The 14,389-nt window shown below is 35.7% G+C and overlaps 1 protein-coding gene across 3 annotated transcripts in view; it reads right to left on the bottom strand.

Annotated features, from left to right (window-relative positions):
- Nucleotides 1-14,389, bottom strand: part of LOC136026787 (putative gustatory receptor 28b) — a 32,938-nt gene that overhangs the window by 2,433 nt on the left and 16,116 nt on the right. The window contains exons 2-3 of one of the 3 annotated variants that reach the window (XM_065703487.1): nucleotides 10,453-10,802; nucleotides 6,480-6,638 (exon numbers count right to left, since the gene is read on the bottom strand). In XM_065703487.1, coding sequence (XP_065559559.1) covers nucleotides 6,480-6,638; nucleotides 10,453-10,794 — 501 coding nt within the window. In that variant the 5' untranslated portion in view covers nucleotides 10,795-10,802. Of the gene's footprint in view, nucleotides 1-6,479; nucleotides 6,639-10,452; nucleotides 11,331-14,389 lie in introns of all 3 variants that reach the window. The other 2 variants (XM_065703486.1, XM_065703485.1) reach the window with 2 other exon arrangements.

Below are 14,389 nucleotides of genomic sequence, written 5' to 3'. Positions count from 1 at the left end.
AATAAATCTGTTATTAAAGAGTTTGATAAAAAAAAAAATCATTGTCATTTCCCAGTTTTCTTCCTTACGAACGCTGAAAGTTTGAATTTTGAAAATTTATTTGAGTTAGAAACAGCAGCAAGATGGAACCATGATGTAATTGCAGCTACTGAAGTCCAGGCACAAAATCCAGATCTCATAAAAATGACTAGTTCTCAGAAGTTTTTAAATCTACGCCTGGTTGACCACCCATTGGGGAAGGAAGGGGGAGGAGCAATGATTTTGGCAAAGAATTTCTATCTCCTATTCTTATCCAACTGGCAGAACTAGGTGATTGTGATGAAATCATTTGGCTATCTATTAAGCCCAAATCCCTGCCTCGGTTTCGCAGTAATTTAATCATTTTCTCATTTTATGATGCACTCGGACAGACTGCTTGTTCTCATCGTAATTTTCATTATGGGCTACAGGCAAGTCTTAACTTTGTGACGACAAAGTAGCCCAATGCTAAAATTTTTATAGCAGGAAACACAAACGAGCTTAGTCTTATTTATCTGTACAAAGATCAGAAGGTTAATTACCTTAAATTACGTTAAATAGCAGCTTGGAGCAATCTAAGGATTTATCCTTGTAGAAACTCCAGAGTTGACAACACATGGCACATAGTTGAATATGTACACTTGACTAGTGTTGATTTTAATTGTTGATTTCCATACTACAAAAGGCGGTACTAGTTTGGAGGCTATTTGTACCAGCCAATCTTGAAACCTTTTATAATACTCCAACTAACCACTCCCCCCTCGGTGATTACTGTAATTTGATGCTACATTTGATACTACTGCTGGTAAAAATAATTACTAACTTTCTGAATTTTCTTACCCATCAATAACAAGTCAGAGTCCCTTTGATTTTGGATCTTGGATTTCGTCTAAGAGTTTGGATGATGTTGTTTTGTGTGTGAATCTTAACTCAAAGGTTAGCTTGTTTCAAACAAATTTTATGACAAATTACCAAAAATATTTCCTAGAGGTTACCAAGAAGGTAAGATCCCCAGATAAAACGTGCATTAATGAAAAGATAAAAAAATAAAAGGGCTAATCCAAATAAAACTACAGATTTTTTCCCTTGGAAAGAAAGACGATGCTATAGCCCTCCGTAAACAAAAAAGAAAGAAATACATCGTGCTATTTCTCGCTATGGTAAGAATAAATTAAATTGCTTAAAACAGAGCAAACCTCGGCAATGGTTCAAGACAGTGAAAGGAGTAGGCCGAATGTCGATTGTGTATGAATGCCGATGTTCGATGTTCGTGTTCGTGTAAGATTTTCTACTGGATGAACTGCCTGAACAGACAGCCAAAGAGCTTAATAAACATCTCACTAATATTGTGTAAACGTTACCCAATCTCTCGGCAAATCATCTAATCCCTGAAACACCAAATAATAAAGTCCCAAAAATGTTTTTTTTTTACAGAAACGAAAAAACTAGTATATATCCCATTGATTTCTCAATTGATCTAAATAAAGCATTCACTGGTAAACTATAAATACACTTTGTTAGTATCTTTAATGATATTAGTAATTCTGGATGTTACCCATGGTCTCGAAGCTTAGCTGTATTACTCCAATCCAAAGAAGGGAGTCCTGAAACACTTTACTGGAGTACGACCAATCACCTTGACCCCCTTTTTTTCAAGAATATACGAGGGTTTCTAGCTAATTGGTTAGAGGCAGAGATTCTGCAACTTATTGATATACAAAAGTTTGGAAACCTGATAGAGACATCTATTTCACCTTATTTTGTTAGTCTTCTCAACACCATTCTTAAAAACCATAAAAACCCTAAAACTTGGTTGAACTTTTTATTAATCAATCTCCAGAAAGTGTACCACCTAACTGACCACAATATCCTTGCAAATAAACTGTTGTTGAAGTGAGTCCTTTTTTAATTAAAATTGTCGCCTCTTTATCAACAAATCGTTCTCAAGTGTTGAAATATAAAAGGGTTTATTCCGATCCCTCTCCCATCTTTTTTAGGCCCCCCAAGGAACCCATTTTATTCTTTATAAAAATTAAGTCTGATGAATGACCAAACTGATCGATTGACGTATGTAGATTTATAAAATAGTACGTTGTAACGAACTGTAGTAAGGAGCAACCCGGCTCAATAGCAAGCAAAACTCTAAAAAACGGAATTTTCATACCAATAGACACATCAAAAGAATTGGATTTTTATGCTGATTTTAAATATATAAGTTGGTCAATACATCAAATTCAGTCTTTCCCATCAAAAGTTACGACCCTGAGATAATTTGTCCAATTTTTGAAAAAGGGGAAAAACACCCCCTAAAAGTCACAGAATCTTAATGAAAATCACACCATGAGATTCAGCTTATCAGGGAACTCTACCGTGAGGTTTCAAGCTCCTATCTGCAAAAATGTGGAATTTTGTATTTTTTTCCCAGAAGAAAGATGAGTGTTTACTTTTTTTCCAGGGGCGATCGTATCGACCCAGTGGTCCTAGAATGTCGCGAGAGGGCTCATTCTAGCAGAAATTAAAAGTTCTAGTGCCCTTTTTAAGTGACCAAAAAATTGGAGGGCTACTAGGCCCCCGTCGCTTATTTTTTCCCGAAGTGACAGGATCACAATTTTGAGACAGCCATTTTGTTCAGCATAGTCGAAAAATCCAAGAAGTATGTCTTTGAGGACGACTTAATCACCCACAGTCCCCAGGAGAAGGGCTGCAAGCTATGAACTCTGCCCATTGATTACAAATAGCATTGCTTGTTGGGAAGTGTACAGACATTTTCCGAGAGGATTGTTTCTGGTGGTTGGGAGGGGCCGAGGGAGAGGGTTAAAAAACGAACAGAAATTAATTTAGAAACTTTTTCCACAAGCTAAGTTTTTCAAAGAATAGTAAAGAGCTTCATTAAGCCAAGAATGAGGAAACATAAAGTCAAATAATCTTCCAAGCGTAAAATGACCACTAATCACCATCATTAAATAAATAAAGCTCGTGACGAATAGAAATCACGATAAATAGCCGAGTCAAACTCAAAACGAGCAAAACCTGATATGAGTAGGGCTGATAACCCCTATGTTTTCTCAAGACCAGAACACAATTTGCGCTTTACTGAAAACAAAATACGAAATGTTTTCACCTTTCTTGCTTTCATAAATGAAGATTATCAAACCTTAACGCAGATATGTCAGCATATGTCAATTTTAACTGACAATCCACGGTAAAAATTTTTGTCAGTAAACCACAAATTATGCTCTGGCCTTCAGAAAGCATAAGAGTTATCAACCCTATTCATATTAATTTTCGCTCGGTTTGAGTTTGACTAAGCTATTTATTGTAATTTCTGTTGGTTTTGAGCTTCATTTATTTATTGATAGTTATTTGTGGTAGTTCTACGATTGGAAGATTATTTGACTCTATTTTTGATCATTCTTAGCTTAATGAAGCTCTTTACTATTTTTTGAAAAACTTGTCTCGTGGAAAATGTTTTTTGAACTAATAATGATTTAAAGGTAGCTAGGTTAGTTTGATTAGTTACATCAAATCCCATGTACTTGCGGACGCTATTCTGTAGGATGTAATGACCAGAGTTTAAAAATTGAATTACTACAACATGAAGAATCTTTCGTTAACCCTAAAGCACAAATAAAAACTTGAAAATCTTAGATTTTTTTTTAGACAGAAACACTTTTATTATACATATCATCAATATGCAAAAGAATCACATCAGCCACTTCAGAAAGTCAAGGACTTGAAAAGATAAGCTCTATTTGAGCACATTTTTAATTTTCTGGACCATCTGGCCATGTTCGAAAATGTCACTTTGATGTCTAGGAACCGGGTTTTAAAACAAGCTCTTAGGGAAACCATTGAAAAAAAAAAAATATATCTAAGAACCTGGCTTTGAATATAGATGCAGGTGAATTTTGGCTTCTTTTCAATTTATGATAATTTGCTACAATCAAATAAAGTAAATTGTGTTTCCCCCATTTCCTTACCTTTCTTCCCTTGCCTGATGATAATCTTCGCATATAAATTAAACCAATGAACCGAAAATTCAAAGAGATTTGCATCTGTAACTACTTAAAAGAAGAGTAAAACGGTAGCTTTAAAGAGTTGTAATATTTTAAGTAGTTCTCTGAATTTTGGAAAGGGACGAACTTAAATGGATCATCAAAATGTAGTGCATCAAATCCAATGTACATGCGGAGGCTCCTGTGTAGGAGGTACTGACCAGAGTTAAGAAATTTGATTAATAAAACATCAAGAATCTATTTCGTCAACCATAAAGCGAAAACCCAAACCTGAAAATCTCAGATAATCTTTATCTGAACAAATTTTTAGTTTTCCGGACCATTCAGTTATGTTCGTAAATGTCTCTGATGTCTCTTTGGGACCGGAGTTTCAAACAAGGTTTTAGGGAAACCATTGAAATTATTGTTATTTTTTTTAACCTGGTTTTAAATAGACATGCAGGTGAATTTGGCTTAAATTCAGTTTATGATCATTTACTACAGTCAAATAGTGTAAATCTTGTTTCTCCTATTGTTTTACGTTTTTTTTTTACCTGATAATGAACCTTCACACACAAATCAAACCAACGAACTAGAAACAATAAAATCAAAGAGATTTACATGTGTAGCTACTTTGAAAAAAAAGCGTACAAAAACATTTAATTAATTTTTTCTTTTGTATAAATATTGATGTTTTATTTGGGATTTTAGTTTATCTGCCGAAGGTGGCCACTAAATATGTGTGACCAAAATATTCAGAGATTTTTGTTTCTTTCACTGTCAAATAAAATTATTTGTGCTATTGAACATTTATTTGTAGCCTATATATGCCACTGCTACTAATATGACTACTACTACTATTGCAAACTGTAAGGCCAAGAGTATTAAGAAAAAAGTTTCAGGATGTAAATGAACATACAGGTTAACAAAAGGACATATCGGTAATGGCATATCAACGGCTAACTGTGTTAAGTTGATATTTCCAGGACTTGATGAAGGGAATGTTCAACTGGCCAAAGGGCATTATTTTAATACTACTGCTGTTAGAAGTACTGCTGCTTTTACTAGGGGGAATATTGAGGGGGAAAGGTGAACTGAATCACAACATGCCTTCTATACGCAGGTTGTCAAGAGAGTCTATGAGATTGTTGAGTTTATAACAAGCAAGTAAATATTAAAAATAGCTTTTTAATGAGCCATAAAACATTTCCCAATGATGTTCTGAGAACCGGCTAGCCCTGGTAGAAGCCACAAGGAAACACACCAGAGCTGCACATTATTCCAAAAAAGGACTTTCCTTGTTGCTCAAGGTGAAGAACTGGAATCTCCTATATAGGGTTTTTGACCATCCCAATTCCAATGGTACATTTTTTTTTTGATTTGACAACATTTTCAAGGTTTTCACTTTTTTTTACAAAATTACCATAAATTTATTTTCTCTATTATTGTTGTGTATGGCCCATAACAAGAAACGTTTCTTGGGCTGAATAGCTTTTTACGTTTGTACTAGTGTTTAGTATTAATAAAATGATTGATTGATTTATTGAAATCCTTTTTAGTTGTCTTACTTTCTCTTTGCCAAATCTTTCATGGGGAGATGTCTCCGGAGAATTATCCATGGGCTTTTTCCGCGTGTTTTGTTTTCTGAGAAATGATTGGCACGGAAGGGAGCATTTCTGGAGTGATCGAGAAACCGCTTAGAGACTGAAGTTTATTCAAATAAAAGAATGCTAAGCAGATTTTTTTTCTGGCTGAATCGTCCGCAAGCAATTTACAGGGAGGTGGGATGCTCAGCGAGGATAGAACTATTTGGAGGGAGTTTGACGGAGGAGGTGCATTGTGTTTTGGAAGAAATTTCCACGGAGGAGTTTTCCGTGAAGGGGAGACATAGATTTCATAGAGGGTAAGCCAGGTTTACCGGCATTATTTGAAAAGCAAACAGAAATTATTCCATATATTGAGGGCTGTCCCCTCCTCAATACCTTGCTTTTCACGCGAAAGTTTGATTGTTTGTCCCATTTTCTTTTAAAGAGCGTCTACTGAAACACCGACTTGTCTTAATTTGAAGAAGAAGCTTTATTGTTATAAAAAGAAGAGTTGTGACAAAGAGTCAAACTTTAGCGTAAACAGCGATGCGTTTAGAAGAAGAGAGCCCTTTTCATACACGGATTAATTTCTGTTCGTTTTAAGTTTTAACGACGCTCCTTACTTTCAGTTAAAAAAAAACTTGTTTTTTAAATTTTTTAGTAGGATTTGAGTCAACTTAGCACCCTGCGTTACTAGCAAAATGTGCTCCGTGAGACTGATTACATAGCTTAAGTCAAATGCAAATTAATGAAATTAAAATTAAGTTAAATTCGTAATTTCTACTAGAGTGTATAGTTTTGCAGGGTAATTTGAGACAATAATAAGAGAAAATAGTTAAAAAAAACTTGAGGAATCTGTAGGCTATAGAAACACACTTACAGTGCAAACCATTTGTTTATTGAAGTTGAAGAATCCAGCTGCAGTGGGACAAAGTTGTCGGGTATGCATTTGATTACAAAAAAGTATCAGCTGAAATTGAGTTGAAGTACCGTAGTTACTGGTATCCATATCATGAATGCGACTAAGAGGGTATTTTGCCTTGAAAAAAAGAAAAAAGATCAAGCTTCGAAACATGGCGTTACATTGATTTTTTTTCTGGAAAGGACTGATGTTATTGAAGGCTGACATCTCCAAAAAAATTTCAAATATTGCTGATGTATCAATACAATAAAAGAAGAAGAAAATGATTTAAACTCAGAAATAACTGATATTACTATGGATGAATAACTGATACTATCAGTTATTACATTACAGGTATTGTTACAGGTTATACACCTGTTTGGGGTACCCCTCAACATTTTCCGAAAGTTTCAATTTGACACCTTTAGCCCGACCTGAGATATAGCACATAAGCCCCTTGGACAACTTGGATGTATACAGTGGGTTTGGATGTAGTCTAACATTCACATCCCCATTCTCTGAAAGTTTCAACTTAATCTCTTTAGCTGTTCTTGAGCTTTTTGGAATTCCACTGAAACTGAACCCTTGTGTAACTGGACCCCATGCATCTGAGGCCAGGCTCAATTGAAACCTGTTGAATTGAACCCCTTGCTACTCAATACTCGTGTAACTGAACTCTTGTGCAATCGAACCCTCATGCAACTGTCTAATAAATATGAGAAAAACAAAGAAAAGATAGAAAAAAGAAAAAGATACCTGTAATGCTTACCGGTCCCACCCATTTTGTTTTATAGCAGCTTAGACTAATTAAATTATTTTAACCATTTGTCTTGTGATAGTTCCATTATCATAAAATATAAATTTTTGGAACAAAAAAAAAACACCTTTTTCATAAGCAGAATTTGTTTTATTATTTTCGAGGTATCTAGAGATTCAAAACTAGTTTTCTTAATTAATCACATAGATGATAAAAACAATAAAAATGTTCTTTTAAGTTCATAATAAATACGAAAGATAAACATTATTATCAAAAGAGAAACGGTTTTAGCATTTGTTTTTCTTTGTACAAATAAGTGGCCATTCACACGGGGCTTATTCGTAGTTATAGTTGCGACGACAACTACGACTTGGAAAAAACTGTCCATTCACACGGTTGTCGGTGTCTCAGTCCCAGGTGCAATAACGGTTTAATTTGGATCAACTCACCAGCAAATAAGACTGAGTTTCAATCATTTACGTCGAAGATTAGCGGCGAGAAATTTGACAGGAATGGAGGGTGAGCAAGTGGTACACATATGGAATTGCATAAGAGCTGATTTTCCTGAAGAACTTATTGTGCATGTGGAGATCAGAAGGTTTTTGTATGATAAGACAAAGAAAAACTACAAGAATATTTTGACGAAGGAAAATACATGGGAGGTGATTGGGAGGTCACTTGCTTAGTATAATAATGTTCAGTATCTTTGAAAGCATCCATTTAATTTATAAGCCGGATTTAACTTGCAAACAATCTTCTTGGCTCTCTGAATATTTCCCCTGTCCAACTTCTTCATCCATATTTTTCAACTTGCCAAATTCATAGACCATGATTGGTTGGTCTTGTAGAACCAGGTTCAAGAAAGAACGCTCCGTGTGAACGGAGAAACATGGAACGAGAAATGACTACGACTCGCCTAAGCCCCATGCGAATGGCCATTACGTTATAATCGTCTAAATTATGAATGGCTGCAAAGCGAAAAAATGAAAGTGGCCATAAAATTTTACGGTTCGATATATCGAAGAAAAACAAATACTAGGCTTTTATCAGAATCTTTAAGACTGGATATCATTTCCTGGTTGATTCTGTGCAGAATGACCCAGACAAAATACTTCTAAGTCATTTACAAATTCAAACTGAAAGAGCTTAGAAAACCGAGCATAAAATCAGTCTTCACTTGCCCCTTGGTGAATTTTTACCCAAGTACTAACAGAAAAGCTCATAGTTTTCAATACAGCGCCCCCTTCACGGAAATTCTCCTCCCCCATGAAAAATTCCTCCATGGAAAGATACTTCCACGTAACACCTCCCCCTGACTCCCCCCATCCACCAGAAAAAATCCCTGAAAACATCTGTATGCTTCCCAATAACCGATACTATATTTAAACAACAGGCAAAGTCCATAACTTGCAGCCCTTCCCCAGATACTTGGGGGGATTAAGTCATTCTCAAAGACATAGTTATTAGATTTTTCTACTATGCTGAACAAAATGGCTATATCAAAATTTTGATTCGGTAACTTTGGGGAAAAATGAGCACAAGAAGGGGCCTGATTGCTCTCCAATTCTTTGGTAACTTAAAAAGGGCAATATAACTTTTAATTTCCGCTTGAATGAGCACTCTTGCGACAATTTACAACCACTGGATCGATACCATCACTCAAAGAAAAAAAAAAACAACAAACAAGTAAAGACGCATCCGTGATCTTTCTTCTAACAAAAGATAAAAAAAAAAATCCACATTTTTGCAGATATGAGCTGGAAACCTCTACAGTACGGTTCTTTGATACACTACATCTGAAGTTGTGATTTTTCATTAAGATTCTATGATTTTTAAGAGGTTTTTCCCCCTTTTTTCGAAAGTAATACAAATTTTCTTAAGGCTCGTAACTTCTGATGGGTTCAACTAGTTTGATGGGTTTTACCATAGGTCAAGTTTCTAACGTCATCACTTAGAAAGGAGCAAAGAATAAACTCTAATTTCTTTAGCAATGAAAGAACTTTTAAAATTTAAGAGGCACATCTGATACTACTTCTCTACCATAATCCCAAGTGCGAAAAACCGAATGATAAACTCAGCTGAAATCACGAACAGAAATGGGTAGAAACACAAGCGAAAACCATCCTTTTTTTCCCCAGGCAGGAGTTCTACGAAGCTTTCCAAAATGTAAAGTCATATCCATCATTCCGGCCTGAGGTCAACACTTTCCTTAAAAACTGCAAAGGTTAGACCCTTACCACTTTCTAGGAATAAGCTGAACTCGGGGGCTAGGAAAAAAAAACACGGCAAAATCAAAGTATTGCTCTCGCAACACAATTTACTGTGAAAGGGTTGCCACCCTAGTAGAGCCTTCAATCTTTAGGTTATTAAACATAGAAACAAACAAATTTTTTCATCTGAAAGTAAAGAGCGTCATTAAAACTTAAAACTAACGGAATCTTTTCTGTAGTTGAGGCGGGAGGTTGTCCCATCCTCAACCCTTGCTCTTTAAATTAAAGTTTTAACTTTTTGTCACAATTCTTTCAGAAAGACTGCTCAAACGCAAAGGCCGTTGAATTTGAACGAGTATTTTCAAGAACTTTGAGATTTTAGCATAAAAAGCTAGGGATGAGGAAGGGGCAGTCCATCATCACATACTTAATAATTTCTGTTTGTTTTTCGTTTTAATAAGACTCCTTAATTTCAGTTTAAAAAAACTTTATCAACTTAATCTTAAGAAGAGGTCTGTGGATGAAACAATGCTGCACCTTGTTTGACACGAAATTACACAGGTATTTTCATCTTACAGATGGAGAGTAAAATGACGATCTTAATGATTTTAACGATTAACATTTAATCATTAAGGGACATTTTCAAATAATATCTTAATGGTAAGATTGGGAGGTGAAGCATCTTAATAAGTGGAAATTGGAAGGGGGCATCCGGAGGCACATTTTATTTTTTTAAATATATTGATTAAAATTGTTCATTTTACATTTTGATGCAATATCACTTAGAGTTTATGGGATTTTCAGGCTCAAACAGGCTATCAGGCTACCCTAAGGTTTATTTATTCATTTAATTAATTGAACGGATCCTTTTCTACATACCAAAATCTAGCTTTTATGAGACATTTATTGTCCAATTTTGTTTTCTCAGACTTTTTTTTCTAACAAGAAAGAAATTGTTTATGTTCGTTTATTAGGAGGAACTTACCGCTTTTGAAACTTGATCCCCAACATAGGCAGCACCAATTGTTCGTAACAGAATTATTGATCCCAGTGTGGTAAATGTCAGTTTACAGAAAAACCAGTCGAGGTGATGAGCCTCTTGAAAATTATCTTTCTTCATAGATGAGGACAAAAATAGTAAGACCACTGTATGCACAATAGCAGCTACCAAGGAAGTAAGAATGTCAGGATTAAAAATTTTGTCCAAGGAATGGAGAGTACTCGTAATGGCAGAGTGAATTCTTCTAACTTCTTCAAAGTTGTACCGCTTGCCTGCATTCTTAAAATCAGTATCTACAATTTCATTTAACATCCTGTATCTCAGCATTATAAGAACTGAAAAGGTACAGAACATTTTCAATCTTAAGTCAGATACAATAAACCAGATGACTTTAAAAAAGTACCAAACAGCTATTTTCTCTAAGGGCCTTTCAAGAATGGCTTGTATTGGAAAGTCAATAAATATTGATACAATCACAAAAGCCACACCAATACTACAGGCCATCATCACACCTCTCTTCACGTCCTTAAGGTACTTCTGCTTACGGTCAATAGCCTTATTCAGCAGAGCGTCAATTTCATCCAACTGTTCAAATAATACGTGTATCCGATTGGAGTTTACTACAGACGTACCAACTGTGGAGATAAAATCAAGGCAACTCACAATAAATAATAACAACAACACTGATCTGTAAATATCATCGTGTAGCGTCTGTATCTCTGCATAGAGGCATATGGAGGCAACAGTCATGATACCAATCACAATCATCAATGCAAGAAGTACACCCCAAAAACGAATATCTTGATATTTAACACAAATTTTGCACTTATCGCCATCTACTTCATGAGAAATGGTTAAGAGACCTAGACAACGGCACAAAAAGACAAGTGGAAAGACAGCTGTATAGTTACATTGGTGTTGAGTCATATTGCAGCAATGCCTTAATTTAGAGTAGGTGTTTGGCGTTTGTCTTTTTTATTCTTAGAGGGAAAAAAATTACTGATTATTTCTAATGGAAACAAGAAATACAATGAAAAGCTTTTAGTCATGCTTTTTGTTTTGTTTTCTTTCCATTTTTTGCAGGTGGCCATTTCTAAAAAGTTCAATATTGACAATATTTATCAAAAGGAAATAAGAGCTAGTGAACATCTGCCGAATTTGTAGCTCCAGAACAAAGTCTACAGATGGGCATTTTGGTGCCCATATTTACCCATTTTGTTGCTTTCTTGTTGAAAAGTAGTTTTTTTAGACACCAAATGAATTCTCGACCAAAACGGCTAGTCAAAGAACCTTTTATAACCTTATAAAAATTAAAACTGAAAGAGAAACACTTTTTTTTTACATTCCCATAAACTCTTCAGTAACAAAACTAAAAAAAAAAAAAAAAAAATTCAAGTTGCCTGGGCAATGTGTAGTTCTGCAGTAGCTTTGGTTGACATGGCCAGCAAAACTGGCGTAGGAGTAACAATTAAGTTTGCTGTATTTCCTTACCGTTTATGTTCTCTATTGTCGCAAATCGCACAAATTTCGGAAATCCTAAGAAAATATTTTTCTTCAAGGGAATGGTGAGTCCTTTCTTGAAACTCAGTTAGTATTGTCACTGTCAAAAAGCGCCATTTCCACAAAGTAATGCTGTGTTACTTGGCCCTTAAACCTAAAACCTACAATTTCTGTCTGAGTAATTTAGCACTAGGAGCAACTTGGTTCCCGGCAAGATTCTTTCTTAGCTTCAAAGGGCCATCAGGGATCAATTGTATATACTTAGCCCAGTCAAACGAACCCTTCTTCTTACTTCAAATTTACTTTACGACTCTTCTTCACGAGTCACTACCCGTAAATAAGATAAAGGGAAATACTTGTAAGCCTCCGTAGCAATATCAAATAGTCTGTGATAACGAACTGTAAGTTAGGAGCGACCCAGCCCAATAGTAACCGAAACCCTAAAAAACGGAATTTTGATACCAATAGATATATCACAAGAATCATTTTTATGCTGATCTTGAATATATAAGTTTCATTGTTTTACACATCGAAGGTTATGAGCCTGAGAAACTTCAAAAAGAAGGAAACACTCCTCAAAAGTCATACAATCACACTATTAGAAAAACACCAATGAAAATAATTAGAAAACCACCAATGACGGTTAATTCTGAAAAATAAAAAAAAAGTATTTTTAACTTACGAACGGGTGATCGGACCTTAATGAAATTTAATATTTAGAAGTATATCGTGTCTCAGAGCTCTTATTTTAAATCCCGGCCGGATGTGGTGACGTTGGGGGGAGTTGGAGGGGGAAACCTAAAATCTTGGAAAATTCTTAAAATGAAGGGATCAGGATAAAACTTGGTGTGAAAAATAAGCACAAGTCCTAAATACGTGATTGACATAACTGGAACGGATTCACTCTCTTTGGAGGAGTTGGGGGACGGTTAATTCTGAAAAATTAGAAAAAATGAGGTATTTTTAACTTACGAAGAGTGATCGGATCTTAACAGAATTTCACATTTAGAAGGATCTCGTATATCAGATCTCTTGTTTTAAATCCCGACCAGATGCAGTGTCATTGGGGGGAGTTAGGACGGGGGGAACCAGAAATCTTGGAAAATACTTAGAGTGGAGAGATCAGGATGAAACTTGGTGGGAAGAATAAGCACAAGTCCAAGATACGTGGGTGACATAACAGTACCGGATCCGCTCTCCTTGGGGAGTTTGGGGGGGGGGTATTCGGAAATATTAGAAAAAATGAGGTATTTGTAACTTACGAACGGGTGATTAGATCTTGATGAAATTTGATATTTAAAAGGATCTTGTGCCTCAAAGCTTTTATTCTAGATCCCGACAAGATCCAGTGACAATGGGGGGAAATATAGGGGGAACCGGAAATCTTGGAAAACGTGAAAGTTGAGGCATCTTTAACAAACAAATACAAAGTTGAAACAATAGGGAAAATCTTTTCAAGACAGATGAAATTAATTCTGTGAATATTTCGGCCCTATGTCCATGGGCCGTCTGCAGCACAATACGAGAAAGAGAGAGAAAAAATATGTTTATGTAAATAAACTTACATTTAAATACGAAAATTAAAACTAATAATGTTAAAAACTTTTTTAAAACAGCCCTAGCATCCGTACTTCAACGAAGTTCAACCAGGACTCAATATGCATAAGCCCGAAATATTCACAGAATTGATTTCCACTGTCTTGAAAAGATTTTCCCTGTTGTTTCTACTTTGTATTTGTTTGTTATAGAAAGGCAGTGTGGTCTTCGTCGCTATTTTTGAGGCATCTTTATCCTACGAATGGGCAATTGGGTCTTAATGAAATTTATTATATAGAAAGATTTAATGTCTAAGATGCTACATTTTTAATTCCAATCAGATCCGGGGACGTCGGAGTTGGAGGGGAGAAACAGAAATCTTGGAAACCGGAAATCTTGGAAAACACTTAGAGTGGAGAGATCGGGATGAAACTTGATGGGAAGAATAATCACAAGTTCTAGATACGTAATTAACACAATTGGAACGGATCCGATCTCTTTGGGGGAGTTAAGGGGGGTGGCGTTAATTCGGAAAAATTAGAAAAATTGAGGTATTTTTAACTTAAGAATGGGTGACCGGATCTTAATGAAATTTCATATTTAGAAGGAACTCATGTCTCAGAGCTCTTATCTTAAACACGAACCATATTTGATGACACTGGGAGAAGTTGGAGGGGGGATCCGGAAATCTTGGAAAACGCTTAGAGTGGAGAGATCGGGATGAAACTTAGTAGGTAAAATAAGCAAATGTTGTAGATACGTGATTGACATAACCGTAATGGATTTGTTCTCTTTGGAGGAGTTGGGAGGGGGGTCCAGGGCTTTGACGAGTTTTGTGCTTCTGGACGTGCTAGGACGATGAAAATTGGTAGGCACGTCAGGGACC

Source organism: Artemia franciscana, chromosome 5 (assembly GCF_032884065.1).
Source record: "Artemia franciscana chromosome 5, ASM3288406v1, whole genome shotgun sequence".
NCBI classification, from domain to species: domain Eukaryota; kingdom Metazoa; phylum Arthropoda; class Branchiopoda; order Anostraca; family Artemiidae; genus Artemia; species Artemia franciscana.
Note: the sequence above shows the minus strand (reverse complement) of the source record. Positions and strands in the feature narration are given on the sequence as shown.